Genomic DNA, 23,422 nt, shown 5'->3' with positions numbered 1-23,422 from the left:
AACACTTATTTTTAGATAACACTGAATGACTGAATGAATTTGATAAGAAAAGGGAGAAATAAAGAAATCTGAACTTACAGGGTCGCTAGTTAAAGATAAGGATAGGAAAGATCCTTAAATCTGAGAAACATTATTTGAATACAAACAGAACGATGGAAAAGGAAAAGCAAGTTTCTTGTACAGATCTTTCCTTTGCCAGCCTACATTCGAAAGGAATGAAGGGCGTGTGGCATGACAAATTACCAAGGAGTGCGAAGCCACGTGTACCACCATCCATCCCTTTAGTCATTTTTTTCTCTCCACATCCTGCTGTCCTTCCCTATCCCCTTGCCCCTCTCTCCATACCTAGCTATGTGTTATGAATTCATCTGCAGATAAAGCAGATCTATCATTCTGTCATGGAGGCAGGGAAGGGAGGTAGACTGTGGAATGCCCTGGCACTGAGAGAAGGGAAGGGCTCCAAACGTAGTGCTACGCTTCCTCACACATTCCCTGCTGCGCCTGGTCTCGCCCTCTCTGGCTCAGTCTGCCTGTCTGTTTTCCTGATAGCAATGCCCCCACAGCCTTGCTTATCCATTCTTGTCTTAACTGTACCAACCAAACCCACCTAAGCCATCAGGGAGGTAACCCAGCAGCCTAGAACTGTAATAACAGGGGCTTGCTTTACATGAAATCCCCCCAGTTCTAAACCAAGGTAAGCTGTGGTCTGGACTGGCTTGACTGAGTTCCAGCTCTGGTCTCCAGTTACACTGAATAACACCCTGCTTGCCAATAAGATAAGAGACAAATTGCTGGACATGTGCACAACACAGTAGACCGAACTGTAGGATTCCGAATCATTGTGCTCTCTTGAGCCAAAATACCCAGACTGACTTAGCCAATATCTCTGAATGCAACACATTTACAGCATGCATAATAATGGAACACCAGGCTGAAACCCTCACAGGTGTACATACACGTGTCCACATGGAACCTACGAGCCGCATGATCACAAATCACTGTGAGATTTCTAGCATCCTGAAAAAGTTAAAATCCAGGCATGGAACGCAGCAGTGTGCGGTGCGAGTGGTTAGATAAGCTCTCTAGTTCAAATATGATCTAATATTGTTTGTTACAAAATAAACATAAATAATATATATATAATATAATAAAAAGAGAGAGAGTGAGCTAATGGGTCACTGTGTCTTTCTTTGAAGTAGCCAGGAGGCCAGAGAGTACTGAACATCTTTCTTAGACATTATATATTATTATATATATAATATATATTACAGCTAGAACATTAAAATTGCAAACTTAGGAGAGCATGCTGGTTAGATTGATTGGATATGGACAAAATCATTCTATGACCAGTACATGCCGTGTGAGCGGTTGTTTTTCAGATGCTAAAACAAAGTACTTGATTAACTTTCTAAAAATTTCAAGAGCCCACGAAACAAGTTGATGAAAGACTGATGAAAGACATGCTAAATGAGGGATTGCATTAAGTTGCAGATACTAATGGAACGGAACGGATCAAACTCTATACAATGTATTAGATTACAGAAAGCCAGTGTTTATGCTTGGCTCTCAGTCATGGCACATGCTGCTACAGTTGACCCATTACATGATCTCTTGCTGTTATTAGTACATTATTAGCATGACTGAATGTACACTCACAGTTTATTAGAAACTCTGTCCTGTGGACGTTATATTTATGGATAACGTTTGAATAACATTATCCATAAATTCATCCAGTAATAAAGAATTACATACAATATATTGTATTTACATTTTTTTATTTGTTGTCTTATGTATTCCCATGACAGACTTATGTTTCTATGGTATAAGGCCATGTCGGGAAATGAATCATATTAAATAGAGATGTTTCATTAGTTTTACCTATGATATCAAATCATTACTGGCGTCATGCTTATGTTTAGGTCATTACACACACTTGATTAAGGTTAGAGAAAGGGTCTTGGTTACAGTTTATATCGGAAAAGGTCGATGCTGACTTTAAGCATAAGAAACCATTTTGGTTTTCATCCATGGGAACATTATGGTTTTAGGGATGGTGATGTCTTTGTGCCCAGTCCACCACTTTGGCTCAACGCCTCACCTACCAAACGGGCTGCTATCAAATTTCATTCAAACATTCAATGTCCTCAGAGAATAAATCCCTCTGGCGTCTAGCATCTCCAGGTTGACATTTGCGGAATTAAGAAAAGTGTTATTTCTATTTCTGTATTTATTTCTTTATTTACAGCTATTCAACTGACTGCCATGTATTTTGCAATACACAGTTATGCCCCCTTAGAATGAAACATTAGTAGGTAAAGCTTTGATCTGACCTAAACTCAGACACTTGGGTTATAATTGGTTGACACTATGAGCATTGAAATCAGCTGTGCTTATGAGCATCAAGTAAAGAATGTTGCCACATTGCAAACACACTTTGTAATGACTCCTTAAATACATATTGTTATTTTCCTTTCAGATTCTTGGCCTAGTCCATTCTATTTTCCTCCCTCTTTCTACTCTCTCTCCTGTTAGATTTTTCTTCTACCCCATCTCTGAGAGAGAGAGAGGAGCTGTATCGTGGGAGTGTGTTGTCTCAGTGCCAGGGCAAAAATAGACAGTAAATTACAGAGCCATCTGAGAACACCCCACTATGCTGCATGACCTCAAAATAACACACACAGACATACACTTGCGGACTCACATACAAGCATGAAATACAGAGTATGCTGCCCTACTTCGATATTTCCCATTCAGCCTGTTGATGTGACGATCACACAGAAACTTTTGCAATGTGCCAATGAGCAGGCCTGCACTGAAGTGGTGTGCCAGTGAAGGAAACTCTGACTATGATTCACAGATGTTTATGTGATTAGGGCCACATCTCAGCTTACCAAGACACATACACACACTAAAAAGTGTTATTACAGACATGTTTTTTGCTTGTATTTAGCTTAACTATTTAGTGCTCTTAAGAAACAGTATATCTCACTTGCCAGCAGAACTGCTGCTGTTTTTCAGCAACTTTAAAGAAAATGTTCTTGGAAATTAGTCTAGCCAAATAACGCAGCTTTTCCTAAACCTTTCTGCATCAGGAGCTGAATCCCAAGTACATGTAAAGCTCACAGCATCATGAGATAATGCTTGCCAATTCTGCAAGCTAGAAAAAAAAGAGAAGAAGAGCAGTGATGAATGAACATCACAGGTGTTTGTCACACTCACCTTGAGTGAGTCAAAACAGGCAATGACTCTGCCATTTTCCACTTGACAGCTCTTGGCAGGGTGGGCGAACTTGCATTCGCTGTCCGGTCGGGAACACGTCCCTCTCTGGAATTCCCGACAAACCTCCAGCGTCAGCCACTTTGTGTCCCGGATTGGTGTCACGTTCACCGCCATTTTGAAGCAGGCAGGAGGGGACGATTAGGAGGATAGATTTCCAGCTAATGCAATTATGAGAGTGTCTGTATGTTTCTAATGACACTGGGACAAATGAGAATGAATAGGTAAAGGACATGGGAAAAAGACAGTTCTAAGAGGTTTTGTCCCAAAGCTCTGATTCAAAAGTGAAGCTTGTGAGGCCTGGGACTCGCCTACCACCTGCGGTCCATCCACCTGTTTGTGGCTTTAATAGGAATCCTTCACCGCCTGTCACCCGGGGCCTGGGCTTGAAACAGCCACAGAGGTTTGCTTTGTAATCTCTCTCTCGTTCCTGCTCTCAAACACACACCAGTTCTCTCTATTGCCTCACTCCTCGGCTGAACTGTCAGATGAGACGAATGGCCAAACACATTATCGATCGACTGTGCCCATGATGAAAAGATGCAGGGTTGGAGGAAAGGAGGAAGGAGGAGAAAGAAGAAGAGAAGGAGGAGGAGGAGAAGGATGTGGCAGTGGGGACAACAAAGAGACAATCTCCTTCCGCTCACAGGAGCCGATAAAAGCTGTCTGTCTTCAGTATCAGAGTCTGTCTGCAGGGGAGGGTGGACTGGTTGACTTGCACACAGGAGGGCTGAATGGCATGGATGGAGAGAGGTCTGGCTGAAAGACAGAGCAAGAAATGGAGGGGATGAGAGCAGTGTCCGTGGTGTGGAGACTGGCTCAGTGGATGGGGTTGGCAGTCCTGGCTGTCCTAGGGCTCCTGGTGCGGCTGGCAGCTCCAGCAGACATGAGCAGGCACGGGGGCAGAGGCGGCTTCACTGGAGCCAAACAGCCACAGGGGTCAACGAAAGAAGGCACTTCTCTCTGTGGAGCAGGAGGGAATAGTGTCAGTGGAGTAGGGGCTTAACACACACACACACACACACACACACACAACATGGACACACATTTGGATTTATACACACAGCTTCATCCGAGCACGTTTCCCATTCATTCCCTCGCTCATCCTCTCTCACGTTAGCCCTCACAGAGACTGCCAGGCTCTCAGCTGGAAAATCAAATCAAACACCATATCGCTAACAGTAAAGCTCACGCATTCAGGCGCAGACAATTTATTTCAAAGGAAGACAGTGAAGTAGAGGGAGAGAGATCAAGAGACAGAGACAAAAAAAAAAAAGAAGTGCATTTATGCGTGTGTATGCGTGTGTGAGACCCACGGGGGTGGTGGATGATGAAATTTTAATACCAATCTACAAGTAATATTTTATGCAACAATATGAATCGTACTATAATACAGCAGCAATTCATTTTCATATCATATTATTTGCAAAAACCAGACTTTTAAAACTTTAATAAACCCTAGTAAAAGGAAAACACAGGGAAAGAAAAATAACCAAATAAAGCCATTATAGAATTGGGCACTATCAAAGTATTACTAAGTGAGTTTGCAGCCTTGCAAAATGTGATTTCCCACCCCCCGGTCCCTGTATGCGCCTTAAATCTAGTCATCCAAACACTTCTGACCTCTCTGCTTATATCCGACTGTTGAAAGAACAGACTGCGCCCCGAACCACCTACAGCTGCTATGCTTGCAGTAAGTGGCCTGAAACTTACAGCCCACTCGTGGTTACATCACTTCTAGGCCCCCTGCACTCCAACAGATGTAATGATTTTTCGGAAATATGTTGTATCTTTAAAAAGCAGTGATCCAGACAGAGGGTTGCGGGCAACTATTTGAAGAAACCCCCAATACTCAGGTAGTCTTGTTTCTAAATATGCAGGTTTGGGAATATGTAACACCTCTTTACTTCTGAGCTGACTGATCGACGTCATGGCTGAGGTCAGATGTGCACTGCCGTGACTTCGATGTGAGTCAAAAACAGAATGCCCTGCTCTGTGTTTGTTGGGCTGAAATCTATTTGGTTGGTAGGATCTTGCATTTAAGTGGTTCATTTTGCCAGCCTTGGATATAGGGCGTTCCAAGGTGTATCAAGTGGTCTAAAACATACAAAAACAAAGGCATTGGTGTTGTTTAATTGATTATTTTTTCTCTAAAGAGAAATTCCTGTATTCCACTGGAAAAACCTGCAATTTCTAGTCTACTAGCCAGGTTTTGTTACCTACATGCACGGTGGTGGATGCAACAAGTTCAGGCGTTTTTCTCTCTGGCAGCCCCGAATGCAATCACTGAAACAGAAGATGAGTCAGATTGAAAGAAGGTAAGCTATGCTGCAGAAGTGATTTAAAGCTATTTATCACAAAATGGCCCTGGAACACACTGAGCACCCCAGACTGATTTACTGTAACAGTGAGCATTAAATTATTGATTTTTTTTCTTGATCTGCAATCACTGATACTGCAGTAAAAGTGGGTGGCTTGAAGACAAAATGAGCTCCGAAAAAAGGAAAGTGAGAGACGGGAAGGACGAAATAAAAATACTCCTTCGGTCAAACACTCGTTGCTTATGTGTCATGCTCTCTTCTCCTATTTAGGCCAGTCACTGTGGCAAACTACTTCTTCAGCCCAAAGCTGGTATTTTTGGGCAGTGTCTGTGTGTGTGTGAGTGTATGTGTGTGTGTGGATAGGAGCAGTAGGCCAGGGCAGCCCACTGTATCTGGAAGGAAGAACTGTGGTGAGGAAGAGAATACAGAGAAGGCTACTATTACCCGTGCATTAAATATGGAGTGGCAAAATTAGTCTTCTGCATCGCCTATTCTTACTCACTGCCTGACCTCGCCTGTAACTTTCTCATTTTCTCTCTATTACACTGCTAAATCCCAGATGTCAGCTGTTGGTTGCCTTCCCTGCATGCAAATAAAAGCAGAAAGATCTACATATAAAATGGAAATGACTAAAGTGAAGATTACCTACTTAAAGGGCCCTTATTTTTCATAATTATTGCCATTTGTGTGGATTGTGCTAAAGGCTCATGAACACAGAATGTGTGTTTTTCAGCTGTAAGGACTCAAACTGGTGTTACTGCTTTACTAACAGACTGCATACCTGTGTGGAAACACTACCCGAGCAAAACTACATATTTTTGGGAAAGCAGCACAAACCTCCTAGATCTTTCTTAATAACCCCCAAACAGCATGACAAGTTGTGCATTCTGAATGTGTGTTTGTCTAAGGTAGAGAGAGATGAAAGTGAACTGAGGCAAAGGGGGAAAAAATGACCTGTCAGAAAACTAGCCAGTAAATGGTTCTCAATCAGAAAGAAAACACTAACACACACACGCAGTTGCACACCTAAAGTATCAGTTTCTGGACAGAGATATCGCTCATGCATATGGTTAAACTGTCATTGCTGTGTCAGAGGCTACAGGTCTAAGCAGAGATGAAATGGAAGTTCAGAAACCCATCACATATCCAGTAGCACTGAACTCTGACATGCATCAACATAAAAAAACAGAATATGCTCCATTTAACCTCACTGCATGAATGAAAAGGAGGCAAATAGCTGGGGAATGTACACAACACAGATTAAACAAACTTTAACCCTTAACTTCTAAGGCAAAGCAGTGGTAGTTTTCTCAAAGGAGTTCTGTTTGCTGATTTTTATACAGCATTAGTATAATACAGATGTTGAACCAGATGAGTCTAAATTAGCAGACCTGAGCTTTCATATCAAATAAGACAGATTTAATACATTTGGCTCCTCCTACGTCTATGATTAGCCCTTTCGGCACAGCTCATGCCAAAAGCTCCAACTAAGCAAATATCAAAGAAGTACAATACATTGGAAAGTCGAAAAGAAGAGAAGCCCAGTTGGTGAAAGTCATACCAAAACAGTGGATTGAAACTAAGGCGTGAAAACTGTGAGAAATGACTCTGGTGTTGAGGAAATATATAAATAAAAGAGTCATCAATAAGCATCTTAGCATGTGTGAATAATGCATGTGGCCATTTCCTGTAGCCAGAGGCAGGAGATATTATTACACCATCAGATCAACTAGCCAAGGTAATAATTTGGAGAGGAGAGGGGGGTGTGGAGAAGGCTGGGGATATTACACACCTCAACCAACCCCCACCCCTCACCCCACCAGCACACAATTACGGTACAGCCACACAAACACACATACACTTCATTAAAAACATAGAGGATATAAAATCCAAGCTAAACATTTTGTCTCACTTATGTCCAATCTAGACTGCTGACATGTGGTGTTGCTGGGGTTCATCTCCTCATTTAAAGAGAAGCCACCTGATGCAGTGTTAATGCCTCCGCTAAAATTGGGCCAGACGTTTGAATGAACTCGAACAGTATGACGACCATCTAGAAAACAAAACACCATTTAGTCTCTGGTCAGACTACTGCTGTTGACTTACTCACTGTTAAAACCCAATTACACACACACACGGTTGTCATCATTTTTAATATTCACACTGTCTACATTGATTTACTTGTTAACAAAAGCAGAATTCTGTTCATTATTAATAAGTTATGAACAAGACAATCAGTCTAATCAGTCCAGCAGATAGAAGAGGCTGAACAGCGATGCTTTGAGCTAAATGTTAATGCCAAAATGCTAACTTGCTGATGTGATAACATTAAGCAAATAAAATATTCACTGGGGACTTAGTTGAGTTTTTTACTATGTAAACATTTGCTGATCAGCAATAATCATGAATTACAGTTCAGGATGATGCATAACTTACTTTGTCACAAACCCAAGATTTGGGCAAAATGAACCACATACTGTAATGATGCTAGAATAAAACGTTAAGAGATCACGACGTTACTATAACTTATGTCAATGAGCGGGACTTCATGGCCCGTACCAATTTTCATTGCAATCAATCTAACAGGCCTAGTTGTTGAGACAATTCACTCGAAACCTGCAAGTGGTGCTACAGGAAAAGTCAATGCCTTTACAAAGTCTGACTAATCAATTTTCTGGGAACACATTAATAGTTTGGATAGCAGATAAAGCAAAACAGTTTCGCTTGATGTACAGTAGCTGTGCATCTTGATATTAATCTGCAGTGCTTAGCGAAAGCCACATGGAACTGCACTGTTATCACAAACCTCATTCAGTAGTAATAGGAGAAAGAGAAAGTGGACCAGATATGGCAGCCGCTTATTCACCTTGAATGACTTCCAGAGAAGGTGAAAATGAGGGAAGGAGAAAAAAAAAACAGGCTTGATTTCCTTTGACCTTTGAAACAGAGTAGACAGAGAAACAGAGAGGCCAGTGGTCAAAACTAGCTGGAAAGCAGGGAAACAATTTGCTTCAAAACAGAATTCCCCAAGTGGGTCACAGTGTAAACTCTGATCTGTAGCCCTTAGAGTTACCGTCTGGCCATCAAAAGGTCTTGTTTGTTTAGGCGGAAAGTTGACAGTTCAGACATTCCATAAGCGTTACAAATTCAGTGTAGAGTTTCCAATCCGATTTTTATACGCTCTCCCTTAGGCTGTTGGGAAATATAGTTGATTAGGAACACAGAGATTATCACGATTCAGTTCAAATGCAATTACGCAGCAAGTTTTAAACAGGTAAGAAGTCATGGTTGTAAGTGGTGCACCGTCCAAAAAAATGGAAGATGGAAAGATGGAAGGACAGCAGGGAAAACTAGTAATTGGAGAGGTTAAAGGGCGCTGACTGCAGCAGCAAAAAGCAGATGCTGGACGTTTCGTATTACGCCGCATCACCGTCTCACCAGGATATCATCTATATACGCCCTGAGCTGCCCTTTATACTGATAGGAGCATCAGGGGAGGAGGCAGGGGAGGAGGGTGTGAAAGATAAATAGAGTAAAGAAGATCAGAGGTGGTGACGGGGAAGGAGAGAGGCTAGAGGAAGAGTGATGGGAGGCACACAGGAGCAATTAGTACACGTTGGTGAGAGACAGAGGTTGGTGTCTGGTAGTGAGAGGGGAAAACAAGGTGAGTACTTGCAGGTATGACAGAGGAGGAATCAAAGGGAAGAGTAGGAAGGGGAAAAAGCTGAATTTTGTTCCATTTCAAAGCACTACCAGGACTCCACTGTGATACCATCTTGACATTTCTCATCTCTCGTCATTTATCTTCCTCTGATCCCCACCTGTTCTCCTTTTCTATCTCTATTCACACATATGCTCCCGTGTTTTTCCACTTTTTCTCTCCCCAAATCTTTCTCCGTCTTCGAAATCTGCTCGCCTCCTGCTCAGTTGCACTCCGAGGATCATGTGACATAAACAACTTTGTGAATGTGGCTCGTCTTTTAATAGTAGCTGTCCTCATTTTATTCGCCCACCTCCTCGGCCCCCCTCTGTCTCTCCTTCTCGCTGTCTCCCCTCTGGTTCCTTGTTCACACAACACCTTATGCTGCAGTATCACAATGCAACGTGCTGCAAGGTCATCACTACCACGGCAAATAGAGAAACCATGCTTAAAGCAAGGGTAGAGTGGTTAACGGTGTCAGGTCCAGCCTGGTGTCACAGTGGTATGGTCGAAGTCATATGAAAGGTTTCAAATGCCCTATATAACATCTGAACTATCGCCCACTGTCTAATAATGAGGCTAGAGCAGTTAGCTGAGGTGGTGCAGTAGTAGTATATCACCATACAATTGAAGACAAACACAAACGACATTTCTAGGAAATGTCCATGTGTCACACGTGAAATATTTCACTTGCTTGTTACTAACACCTAAATTGGTTAAAAGTGATGTTTAATCAATCCAAAATTACTTTATGTTGTAGCAAATAGAAGTTGCATTAGAAAGGAATAGTTGAAATGCAGCTTTGTGTTAACATGTAAATACATTAAGTCAGTCAAACTGATAACACTGGAAAGCAGCGGACAGACCGGGAGCCTTCTTGATGACAACGCATCCTGTATCCAGCTGCACTAATGAGAAGATGAGAGAACGCGACACAACAATTACCTTTATCGTTATTCTGTCTACAGACCTCGACCTTGTCACGCTATCGCTGAGCCATATTGTACCACCTCACATTTGAGCCATATTTTGCCAAAAAGGAACTATGATTACATAAAAGCCAGACAAATAAACACGACACAGAAATGTCACAGCAGGCAAAACTGTCAGGTAGAAATCATAATTATCATTTTCCATTATCATGTCCCACGTTACCGCAAATGGAAAGAAAATGAGGTAAAAACAGCAGGAGAAGGGGTTCTGTAGCTAACATACGACTACGTAATCACAGTAGTTACCAGTTAGTTTGCTTTGATTTTCTTGCATCATTTATTCACTTTTTTTCAGTCTACTTTAGTCTTCAGATGTTATTTGCTAACAAAGCATTTCACATTTGTCTTTAATTTATCAATCAGAATACAAAGCAGCCCACTTTTTAGTACTTTACAATACGTATAGTAACACAGTATTTGTTTCTGACCAGCAGTTTATGGCTGCAGAGGTTTCGTGTTAAGAGCCACTACAGTATTGTACCGCTGTGCAATGTCAGCAAATATACAGCCAAGCTAATGTGCTGTGCTACATGCTCATTAACAGACCCTGTTAACGAGTCCTGCTGTTTGGTTACTAGTAAAATATAAAAAATATTAAAATATTGGCTGTAGCAGCCCTGTTCTCGTGCTGTCTTGGTTTATAGTATGGAGCGAGCTGACGTCACAGCAGATTTGGAGATTTTTCTTTAAATACAAGATTTACATAATATCCTCGTTAAGGGCAGAGGCACGGCTCATTAGGAAAACATGACAGTGAAAAATGGTGGACACATTTCCTCTTTTTGCTTTAGCCCAAAATGTTGCATTCGGTCTCCATGTATCTCCACAAATCTCAGTCACCATACAACCTTTGCTTTTTTTTTTTTTTTTTTTGCCGTCCAAACTGCTTGAGGAACGTTGAGTGACGGACATCCTGGTGACAGTAATGAGCTCAAACACCTTGCCGAGGGGACAGCGGCATTAATAAGACTCACATGCATGTGAACCCTGTCAAACAAATGCTCACTCCCCGCCCATGCAAGCTTGAGATTTGATCCAACTCGGGCTGAGGTCATTCTGAAATGATAGGCCATTATGATGATGTTTCCACAGATTGTACCATCAGGGTAATTTTAGACTTTATTCCATTGCTTGTGACACACACACACACACACACACACACACACACACACACTCACAAACACACACATTAGTATTGACCATAAACCGTGAGACAGCAGATCTGCTTCTTCTACACAAGATACACAACTACAGAGATGAATGGAAGGTCACTCAGTGTATTGATATTCAGGACGCAGCCATTTGAGTAATATGTATGCATATGCGCAACATCAACTATCTTTCTCTCTCTCTCTCACACACACACACACACACACACACTCGCAATCTATGACTCCCCTCCTTCAGATGTAAGACAAACAGAGGGGAGGGGAGACAATGAGGGCAGTCAAGTGGCACATGTGCAAGCTGTTGTCTGCACTGTGATATCAGTGCAATTGTTTAAACAGCCTGACGTGGGGGGTGAGGCAGTTGTGGTAGACACCTACAAGAATATGGATGCGAAATAAAATACATTTAGATACATAGTTACGTCATTTTGTGTTGTAGGGAGGAAGGAAATTGCACGTATACAATCACTTTTTACCGCAGTGTGTCTACCTGGCTGTGGTTCTACCAGTTTGGTGTAATGCAGCGGCAGAGAGGGTGTCACTGAGTTCATGGACATAAACCAACCCACTGCCAGACCAGTCTGCTCCTCTCAGGAATAGCAATGGCTGAGGTACGTGTATGAGTTTATGTGTGGAAGTTTGTGTGTGTGTGTGTGTGTGGGTGACAGGGAGGGTAGGCTGAGTGTGAAAGGGAAGAAAGTGACAAGGAGAGGGACAGACATGGTAAAAGACAGTGATTGACAACAAGGATATGTCCAGTGGATGTAGATGTACATGTAATGGATGGAAAGGAGGAAGACAGATGTGAGAGAAAAAGTCTGTCTACTTTGGAAAAAAAGAAAAAAAAAAGCTCCCTTGTGTAAATTTACCACCTCCGCATGTGGCATTTCAAGCACAGGGACCTTTAGCAGACATGAAAAAAGAATTAAACACACATGCACACACGTTCTGTATGCACAGTCTTTCCTTTTTACTTTCACTGTAGAGACACATGCCAGCCTGGACAAACAATGCAGGCAGACAGGTGAACAAGGAGATGATAGAAACGACAACCAAGGCAGAGTGAGAGACAGATGGACAGAGAGGTAGACAGAGAGGAGGTACAGGTGGCACGGCCTGAGAATGACAAGGTAGAAATAGAATATAATAAGACAGAAACAGAGTGAAAGACAGATTTCAAACAACAAGTACAGCAAGATAAACTCGAACAGTGGAAAATCCGTCACGGGAGCCGGTTCAGTAACGGCGAGATGACCACTGATTAGAAGCTCAATGGCTAAAAAGCTTAAATAGCACAATTATTGTGAAGATTATGAAGCTCAAGAGATGAAGATGATTAACACTAATGATTTGACCTTCTGTGAATTTTTTACATGCCGCTGTCTGGTACTTTGGATCAAGTGAGGAAATACCAGAAGAGAGGATGCTCCCCCACCACAAGAAAAAATGACAACACACACACACACACACACACACACACACACACACACACACACACACACACACACACACACACACACACATAAAGTGCAGAAGCCCTGACTTGTCATCAGAGCAGCATTGGGCCAAATAGGGGATAATCTGTACTCTTCAGCTGTCTATGACCAGTGATTCAGTTTGACACCTTAATCTGTGGAAATCACAGAGGGCTCCTCTGTGGAACCAACTGTATTTACTATAGATTACATCTTCCACTAGTGTGCATTAGTCCAGTGACAGCTTTGCAGACTGCAGGGAAAACAGCAATCATACACCATTGACTGACTCACTGTGATTTTGCCACTCACCAAATGGCCTCGTAGGACTTCCCCGACCATTCGTCTGAGCGACTGACTGTGTCTGTACGCACAGTACACAGTTAAGTGATCTGTGACAAAATTTCCGAGGTTCAGGACTCAAAGTCGTCTCCACTCACATTCTCCAGCTGTCACCTTGATCAGAGCATCCGTCCTATTTTTCTTTCTACTTGATAATTGAATAATGAATATCAGAATGGGGGGCGTGTTCATGTCATTATGCACATACGCACTAATTTTCTCACACAAACACGCCGCTCATCTGCATTCGACAGGGTGCCCTGTGCCCGCTGAGGACAGCGGGGAGACGACATCACTTCTAAAGGACAAATTAGTTGAGCGATGAAACAAGAAGATGGGGGAGGAAAAGAAAAGAGAACAAATTCAAAGAATTCCTCATTCCTCATTTTTAAAAATGAACACAGTCGAAAGCAGGTAATGGTGCATCATCTCTCTCTTTCTACTCACCCACCCAATTGTTTAGCCAGACCTGTGTGTGCTATGAAATTCAGTATGTGTCTGAGCACCTCTCTGCTTGCTGTTCCATACTCTAATGACCTTGTAGATTTGCCTGCTCTGATCTGCAGAGAAGCTGAGAGGCAGACAGCGAGCTAGAGACACGGAGTGAACCATAAAAAAAAGCAGAAAGACAGAGAATACCACAAAAAGCTGCAGAGAGACGAAGACAGAGAGGAGTGAGGAAGTGAAATTATGACAGAGGAGGCGGAGGAGTTGAAGTTAGGCAGTGTGATGAGGGTGTGCACTCAAAACAACAGGGAAAATATAGATATAGAGACATAGTGGGTTTACAATGTCAGTGGTAATAAATGGCAAATAATACCATCACATGTGACAACCACCACATCATCAATTTGTTACAAGAAAGAAAGACTTACTTCTATCGTACATATTGGTCCGCGCACAAAGTTCACTCCCTGTCAAAGTAAAAGTCTCTATTCTGAAGGATTTTATTATGGAGTATGTAGCTTCACATAATGCAGTTCTCGTCATTACATTTACTGTAGGTTACCTGTGCTAACTCACGTATTTACAACAGTGAATGAATTTCACTTTCAGTGTGAAATTCTAATTTTATCCACAATTTAACACCAAAAATCCATGTTTGCAGAAGCATTGTCTGTAACAGTGTTTTCTCCATGTGTTAATCACAGCCCTTGTGATCTCATCATGGTACAGTAGTTGCTCTCCATCCAATCAGCTGCCAATATCGCTCACTTTAGGACATTTTCGGGGAAACACTCAGAGAAATATCATATCTATGTACAAAGCTATAACATTTCCCCAGTTTATAACTAAAATATATTAAACCAAATCTTTAAAGATATCTTGGCACTTCTGCAACACGCAGATGTCGTGATTCATGATGAGTTTGTGTGTTTATGTATCAGACTGGTGCCGACGGCCTGGTTAAAAGGAAGGGTTTAATCATTTCCTCGGGGCAGTGGTACTGTAAACATCAGTAGTCCAGTCGCTATACAGTGTAGAGTGTAGGGCTGCTCGTGTGCAAGCGTGTGTTTGTATTTTCATTCATTCATCCATGAACATGTGTGCATATGTAGCTTTAGTGTTAACACCAGGTGTCACACAACTGGGATTTTAGTGAAGTTTAACAGCGAAAGAGAGAAAGAGAATGTAGTGTGTCAGTGAGGTGAATGTGTGTCAGCGTGTGTGTGTGTGTGTGTGTGTGTGTGTGTGTGTGTGTGTGTGTGTGTGTGTGTGCGCTAACTACTCTGCGGAACATTAAACACTAACAGTACCCATTCTTTTGTCTGCTCTGCTTTTTTATTTATTTTTTTTTCCACATTAAAACTGTCCCGCCTCAAACTACCACACATTAACTGTGAGGCACGACGTCCATCTGCATGTACACACACACACACACACACACCTACAAACAGACACATAACTCACTCAAACACACGTCAACACATCACAGCCAACATCCAGATGGCGGTTACAACAAAAAAATTCCAAAAAGCGATGTGGCAGAACAAAGCAGAAAATGCAAGCAGGGACAACTCAGTCTTGGGTCTATACAAACACAAGCTAAAACACACACACACACACACACACACACACACAGAGTAAACAGCAAAGACTTACTGTATCTCTGCAAGGACTCATCTGACTGCTGCTGAAGGGAGAATGGAAAGTGAAAACCTCATGCTTGCTTCGCAGCACTGCCCCCTCCTCCCTCCCTTTTTCCTTCGCTTTCTCCCTCCCCTGCCTCTTTTTCCTTCCTCCTCCTCCTTCTCCTCCTCCTCTTCCTCCTTTCCCTCCCTCGCTCCTTCTCTCTCTCTCTCTTTTCCTTCTTGGCAGAGCCCTACTGTATTCGGATCCACCCGTCCCCATATAAGGCAGCACAGCTAAACATGTCACACATAATTTATCCACAGCAGGCTGCGAGTTCACCTTTCACAGCTCGCACTTGGATCTTATGCAAAAGAGGGAGGAATAGGAGTGCAGGGAGGGAGGGCAAAGCAGGGGAACTTAACTCAGACAAACTTCTACTGTCAACAGCCGCTCTCCCACAATTTCACACTGCGTGAGAGCATGTGCATGCCGCCGTGCGTGTGTGTATGTTAACAAACGCTGACAATCAGACCATGAAAATGCAACCGGAGACAAAAAAATGCATTTCACCTGTGCTGTGCCAACACTTCCCACTCCCTCGCCTCTCTCCTCCCTCTCTGCCATCTGTATCTGCTGGTAGTAAATCTCATACAGATGCTGTTTATGAGACCTGTCCACCTGCACGAGCCCCTTCTCGATACCTCCTTCTGCTCTCTTTATCCTAGTACGTACGTGGCAGACGGCAACGGCGAGAGAAGAATAAAGAACTGCCAGGTGAATGAAATGAAAACAGTGATAGTAAAAGAGAGGTGGAGTGGAGCCATTGAGATGCAGCTAGTGAAGGTGCGAGAAGGGTAAAGGAGGAAAAAAAAAAGTGTGTCAACAAATGCCATCCAGAGGGCATTCTGGGAGCAGCTGTGAGAATCAGCGCAATTTCCTGTTACAACGTCTCGGGCTTTAGCTTTAGAAACACATGCAAGCTGCCCTCTCCTCTGTGTCTTCCTCTTATAGTCTTTATATTGCAATACAAACAAAAACGAGAGACTGAGAGACTGGGAATAATAATAGGTGCACTTGAGCAGCAGTGCTAGCTGGTAGCTTTCTCCTCCCTCCTCCACAGCTTCAGTCCACTCACAGGACAGCAAGAGTCACAGCTCTGTTGCCATGGTGTCTAACTCCATCAAACACTGCATCAGGTGCACGTGTGTCTGTGTGAGCATGTGTGAGCGCATGATGTTGTATATGTATGTGTGTGAGTGTGTGTGTTTGCAGAGGTGTGTGCGTATGTGTCAGGTGGGTGTTACCAAGTGACTCAGAGCCACATCACTGACTTGTGGCTGCAATGCATCAGGGTGTTTGGAATTTATCACTGTATTGGTTTGTGTGTGTGTGTGTGTGTGTGTGTGTGTGTGTGAGAGCCTAAGAGAAAGGTGTTGATTGAACAGAAGCCTGCAGCCTGGCCCCAAAAGCACCTATGATGGATCTTGGCTCTTGTTAATGTTAAGCTCCAGCTCCTATAAATATTTATCAGTTTGTTCATAGAGTCACAGCAACACACTACAGACACCAGTAATATGTAATTTTCATTTTAGACTGGCAAGTCACTCTCCCCTGCCCAAAAAAGGCCCTGCAGTTGTCTTCGAGGATTATACTGAACTGGGAACTGGATGCGATGTGTACACGTTCTATTGTGACTGACTAGTATACACCGAACTCTAAAAATACGACATGATAGAACTCTGGAAAAAGCTTCGTCTCCACAGTTTGCCTGTTATACTCTGTAAGGAAATATTTATTTTTAGTTGCTCTATTTAGAACACAGAAATCAGCCACACATTTGGTGTGTTGCTCATGGGAACGTCAGTAGGTCAGCTGCTCTAAAACATACACTAAAGTAGTACTAACACGCCGCTAAAAAATTACTTTCATTTGCATTTACAAATTCTGGCCACTTGGTGGAAGCAGGACCTAACTGTATACCGCAGTAACCGCAGTATACCGCAGAGTTATCACTTTATAAGATTGTTAGCAAACAGTTGCCAATTTTACTTTGAGCAACATTACTGTTAATTTTTTAATTCGAATCATGTTAATTAAGCTGAGACTGTCCTGTCATAAATATGAGTCTATATCTCGTTTTCCCTCAGGGTATTATGACGAGCGGTAACATGTTGTTGTTAGGCACCTCTAGCACTACTGAAACTAATTTAAAGGGGCCTGGGTGGATGGATGGATAACGAAATGCAGGAGTTAAATGTTCAGTGTAAAACTTTTATAATACATCCATGATCCATCTGTCTTCATTTTTGTAACCGCGAATCCTTTGAGCCTAAACCTAACCAAGTTGATTTGTGCCTTAGTGTAACTATTGTGATTTGACTGTTATAATCGGATGCTTCCATGAGATGGAGGGTTTGGTATGCTAGCCACAACTTTGGTGCAACTTCAAGAGGTGCCTGCTGCTATAGGGGCACTAAATCCCAATATTAGCAGACACCTGACGGCGGCCGTTAGGGCCACAATTTGACTATTTGAACTATTTAATGAAATGAGAAGGTACACTCAAAAGACAGATTTATTTCATTAGTGTTTGCTCTGAGCAAAAAGACATAAAAAGTCTTTATATATATCTGAACAATCCGAGGTGAAAGTAAGTAAGTTTAATTTACTATATAAGAATGATTTATATAAAACAATAACATAAAATAAAAATTAAATATGAATCTGCAAAGAACTTGTTCCCCTGAGACACAGTGAGGGAGAAGGACAAATCAGTATAAATAGAAATACTCAAGTAAATAACAAGTACATGTACTTCATAATCATACCTGAATACCCCACTTAAGTAAATGTACTTTCTGCTGGCAGGCTTGTGGTCTAAAAGCAGCAACTCAGTGATGAAGAAACAGAGCATAGTGAAAGGTTTCAGACTCGCAGATAATTGCTGCAATTGCAGATAATTTAATCCACACTAAGTTTCTTACTCGCTGCACCAGCAATGTCTGTGTACAGAGGCGAGTACGAAACGGGCTGTCGATGCACTGCTTTCTAACAAGAGGCAGTGTCCCTTCAAAATAAAGCCACACATCTGTGAACATGTGTGACTTGTGTTTCAGATCATTAAAGACAGGAATGAGAGAAGAAAAGAAAAAAAAAAACAAAGGAAAGAGGAGGAGTTTTCTCACATTTGATTTATGCTGCTAAGAAAAGCCAGAGCTGGACTGAGAGCAAAAGAATATCTTCTGAAGAACCTCCACCTTCCAAATGGAAAAGCCAGCAGGGCGACCCAGCGTGCGTCTGAAAGAAATTCGACATCCATAGCAGAGCTCTGCTCTATTGTTGAGGATCTAAGGTCAAATCATCAAACAGATCATCTTCATACAACAGGAGCTGTTTCACTGTGCTACTCTCTCTGTCTCATTCTCCATCTTTCTCATCCATATGAACAGCTCAGTGTTCTGGTACCGACGTAATCTGGGGACCCAAGATGTGACCTCAGTGGAAAATGTGGGACTCTGTCAACACGTCTCTAACAGACGAGCAGTGGAGTACAATATATAAATCACCATTGTTCCGAAACCTCCTTGACTCTGAAACTCACCACTCAAATAGCTCTGGCACGGCCACTGTTATTCAGAGCCCTGTTGGATTTTACTGATATGTTTGAGCCAACATCAAAAACCAACAAACTTTTCCTTTCTGTCTTTCATGAGCCTGCAACTAAAGACAGAGACATATCCACACAGCTTTTTTCTTCTTACTCACTATATATCATCATCATCACATACACATACGTGCAGGCAATTTCATCAGGCAGCTTTGTGTCTCCCAAACACCAACGCTGCACCAGCGGAGCGGAGGCAGAGATATAGTTGCCCCCGTCACATAGGTGTCTGGTGGATAATTCTATCAGGTGACAGACACAGATAGTAAAAGGGGGGGCTCTTAATGAAAGCAGCAGTAATGAAAAAGAGGAGCCTCTCCATTTTGGGTTTTGACAGGTGGATTTCTGCAGAGGAAGAACAGACAGAAGCGCTGCTCTGTCAGTGCTAAATGGAGACAAACTGAATATTCAAAAGATTTTTTTTGTCTGATCTGCATTATGGCTTTTTTTGCATTTTATTTCCCAAACCGCCAAAAGCTCTTTGCATAGCGTGCTATAGCATTCAGCATAAGCAGCTTCCCACATGTGCATAAAACCAATACAAATAAAACATGTTAAAGAGCCTTAGACACTTTAATTTAATAACGAGTAATATAAATAAAATTACCTTGAGCTGTATTTTCTATAAAAGCTGGATTTTGAGATAACACCACTTTAAATAACTCCTGTTTTCCCCAGATATCGGCACATATAACTGACATTTAACAACGCCCGTCTACAATTGAGTTTTAATTTAGTAAACATCCACTTTATTTCTCCCTCCAAGTCTTCATTTTGACAGTCTGTTATTTCTCCACATGACGGTGTTGAAACAGGATTTCACAATAAGGTCCCAGGGTGGAGGACTGAAATTTCCCATTTGAGTCTTGGGGTAATAAAGTTGAAGAGTCCCTGCCCTGTAAGCTGCCGCAGACGTGCTTTCGAGCCTGTCTGGGTTTCTGGCTCGACAGATATGGTCACAAGCTTCCATGACCGTTAAACCACAAAATGACCAGTAATGGAGGAGCCACACTTTTACCCAATCATCTTGCACTAACTGTCATTTGGCACAACATGCATGTCCTCTGAAATAGTACTGATTGAAGTGTTGACGTGTTTGTGGTAATGTGAAACCAGCTACTGTATTTTTTATTTTTTATTACACAGAGCTTCGGAAACTTAATCAGTTCTCCAGTGAAGCTCATCAGTTACTGTCATCAGAGTATAACTTACAATAGTTGGTTTAGGACTGGGAACATGAGCTTTCCATTTTAAAAGGCATAATTAATCTCACTTAATAATGTTAATTGAAGCATATCAGACAAAATCCCACAGCTTTAACTGTAATTCATGCAATCAATCATTCAACGATGAACTTATATGTGAATACTGTGCAATAGCAATGACACAAGTTTTGCTTTCGTAAAAGTTCCACTGTGCTCACCAGCACTGCCATAACAGAGGTGTGTGCACAACGTCCCCTGCACATTCAAATCAGCTACGGCTAAACAGTATCTGCAGGCTAGAAAGAAAGACAACAAATATGCAAAACTCGGTGACAGACAATAACTGACACCTATGTTCCACATGCAAATCAGCTTTTTCAAATGTGAGAGACAGACCTGCTCTGAACAAAAAAAGAAATCCCAAACTCTGATATTTTTTGAGTCAGAAAAAATACAGCAGGAATCATTAGCAACAGGCAGGGAAGTTGTCGGAATCATAACATGTCAAAAATTAATGACACCCTGTCGTCTGTATGGAGCAACTCTCCCTTCTCCTCATGCCAAGCGGCTGGAAGCGAGAGATAAACAGATCATCTGGTAAACCCGCTAGTCGTCCGCCCGGTCAAAGAAAAGCTGCCTTACCTGTTTGTCTGTGTGTTTCTCTTGCACTGGGCGTCTGAGTGTGTGTGTGTGTGTGTGTGCTCTCACACACAGTCCCTCCAAACAGGAACTGATGAATCTGCACGACTTCAGCCCTGCAGCGTGCAGTGCATTATGGGGGTTTCAGTCTTTCTCTCCCTCTCTCTCTCTGCTGTGCGTCCGTAGGTCTCTCGCCCTCTCTCTCTCTTTTTCTTCCTCTCTCTGTTGGCACAGTGTTAGAGGGGGATGTCCTCGCCTCCTGTGTGGAGAGAGGAGGGTGAACTCACGAGCGCTGTGTCCACACAGACACACACACATACACAATGCAGAAGCTTCATGATGACGATCGCCGCGGCTCCCGTTGCCCTGGCAACAGCCTCCCTCTCTTCCTCCACCCCGCTCTAGCTCCTGTAGCTCTTCAGACTACCTATCAGAGTATTCTGTTTAAATAGTGAAATAAAGTGGAACAAAAAGAAAACGGTTCTCACAGTGCATTCATTCTTCTTAAATTCAACATTTACTTTGAGCCTGAGCTCACTGGCTAACACAGAAATGTGAGGAGACTCTTGTGGCCATGTGATTGCTAACTGTTGCTTCTGCCTTCAGAGATAAAGAGAGGGTGGTGCGTAATAAGAGGTACTAGAGACAGACACAGATACTGGATGTGTGTGTGTGAGTGTGTGTGTGTGTGTGTGTGTGTGTGTGTGGGTTGATGTGGTGGTTCTTGGAAGCAGGCAATAGTTCCTGTTTGTGGTTTTCTTTCTTTTTCTCCACTGCTACTGCCAGTGCAAAGAGGCCTGCAACCCTTTGATAACACACATTTCAGTCACATTACCAACAAGGGAAAGGACAGCTGGACTGACCAATGAAATGAATGGGTCATGTGCACACATCCATGCATGCAGATAGAAAGCCACACAGAAAGAATGACTGTGCCCTCTGGTGTAATTATTTCAGGTTTTGTCACTATTCACCTTCCTGGAGGTTGGTTTTAACTGTTCTTTAATGGGCTGATTCAGAATGATAATAGGGGCTCAATGGGTTATCAGGAAGAAAAAAGGTTGTGAGACAGGTAAAGCACAGAAGCAGAGGGAGAGAAAGAGAAGTAACGGGATAAGTGCTAGAGAGGAGAGAGAATGAGGATGAGAAAGCAAAAGAGAGGGGACCTGCTCTACGCCGTCTCCCATGGTGACAGAGTGGGTGGAAGGCCACGGCTGTCCTTCAGGCCCTGTAAATCAGCTGCTCACAGCTGAGTTTTGCAGCACAACCATTGCACTAGTAACCCCTAACACCTGATCTTTCAATATACGCGGCTCCTGTTTCTTTTTTTTTTAATTTCCTCTTGCATCTGTCATCACTCTCTCTCTCTCTTCTTCTGTGTCATAATCTTGCACTGGCCCATTCTGCTCACACCTCACCGAGAAACATATTTTACATTAAGTTCATATTTATATCAACATGAGTGATGCTACTTGACCTCAGATTAATCTGAGTTGGTGATCAGTTAAGTAAAAAAACTACATCTCCCACATTCTGGTTCTCTGTCTTTCCAGTAGCCATGGGAACAGATAGAAACTGGGATTCACTGAGCATCAATTGTTCAAATTCTCCATTATTTCACAAGTGGGTTTGGCAAATGAAGGGAAAGGGAGCAGAGTAAGTCATAGACAAAGTGGGAGGCAACAGGTGAGTGTGGATATTCCAGGATACATGCACTCATTTGCACTTTGCCAATTCATTCTTGCTGCTCCACATTATTCTTCCAGTCTGTGTTGACTGTGTCGCTAAGTTGAAGCGAGTCCACTGGGTATTTGTTGCTCTGCAGTGGAGAAAACTGCATTAAATCATAAAAAAAGGTTCTTATTTCTTCTTCTGGAAGAAGCATACATATTTATCTGAACAAGTTGGCATTATCACTGAATACTCAGGTGCACCGTGTAATGAAGGGTCCTTGAGTTTGAGGGACACTGAATCCCCTTCTCAGATTTGAAAGCCAGGGTGATTAGTCTGCTCTTTGGGACTAATGGCAACAGCAGGTGTCCACAGACTGTGTGTGCCACATCTAGTTATTAGAGACATTAACACTAACCATTCGCGCACATACACACACACACACCCAGCTCGCTGCTCATTGGAACTATTCATTAACAACATTGCAGCTCCCCTTAAGCGCAATGACCATTGATTTGGCTTATGCATAATGATGGTGGTGGAACTGCTGGTGTAATTATTACTGCCCTCACACTTTTGTTCACCTGGGTATTTTTTACAGCACTCTTGAGCTGTCAACAGTAATCCTACAGTGTGATGCATTGCAGAAGATAAACGTGACAATAACATGCTATTCTTTATACTAAGCGTCTCCTTCAGTCAGTGGCTGAGCTTGCAAAGGTCGGGACACCTTGGGGTCAAAGTTGAATCTTAACCAAATCATGTGAAAGTCATATGTTTGAGGATGTTTAAGATATATGAGTCGGGCCCTGAAGTATCAGGTGCAGTTTAATCTGTGAAAGATAAGTGCTTATTGTATTCAGTAGTCAGTAGTAGTTATTTTGTAAGAGAAGGT

At 42.4% G+C, this 23,422-nt stretch overlaps 1 protein-coding gene across 13 annotated transcripts in view; it reads right to left on the bottom strand.

Annotated features, from left to right (window-relative positions):
- Positions 1 to 21,371, bottom strand: part of LOC113167725 (muscleblind-like protein 1) — a 51,901-nt gene extending 30,530 nt beyond the window's left edge. For 3 of the 13 annotated variants that reach the window (XM_026368627.1, XM_026368646.1, XM_026368619.1), the window contains exons 1-2: positions 20,860 to 21,367; positions 3,220 to 4,239 (exon numbers count right to left, since the gene is read on the bottom strand). In XM_026368627.1, coding sequence (XP_026224412.1) covers positions 3,220 to 3,393 — 174 coding nt within the window. In that variant the 5' untranslated portion in view covers positions 3,394 to 4,239; positions 20,860 to 21,367. Of the gene's footprint in view, positions 1 to 3,219; positions 4,240 to 4,340; positions 4,406 to 5,499; positions 5,563 to 8,403; positions 8,421 to 15,378; positions 15,480 to 20,859 lie in introns of those variants that run through there. The other 10 variants (XM_026368547.1, XM_026368596.1, XM_026368555.1 and 7 more) reach the window with 9 other exon arrangements.
- Positions 21,372 to 23,422: the final 2,051 nt, after the last annotated feature.

This window comes from Anabas testudineus, chromosome 13, assembly GCF_900324465.2.
Source record: "Anabas testudineus chromosome 13, fAnaTes1.2, whole genome shotgun sequence".
In the NCBI taxonomy this organism is placed as follows: domain Eukaryota; kingdom Metazoa; phylum Chordata; class Actinopteri; order Anabantiformes; family Anabantidae; genus Anabas; species Anabas testudineus.
Note: the sequence above shows the minus strand (reverse complement) of the source record. Positions and strands in the feature narration are given on the sequence as shown.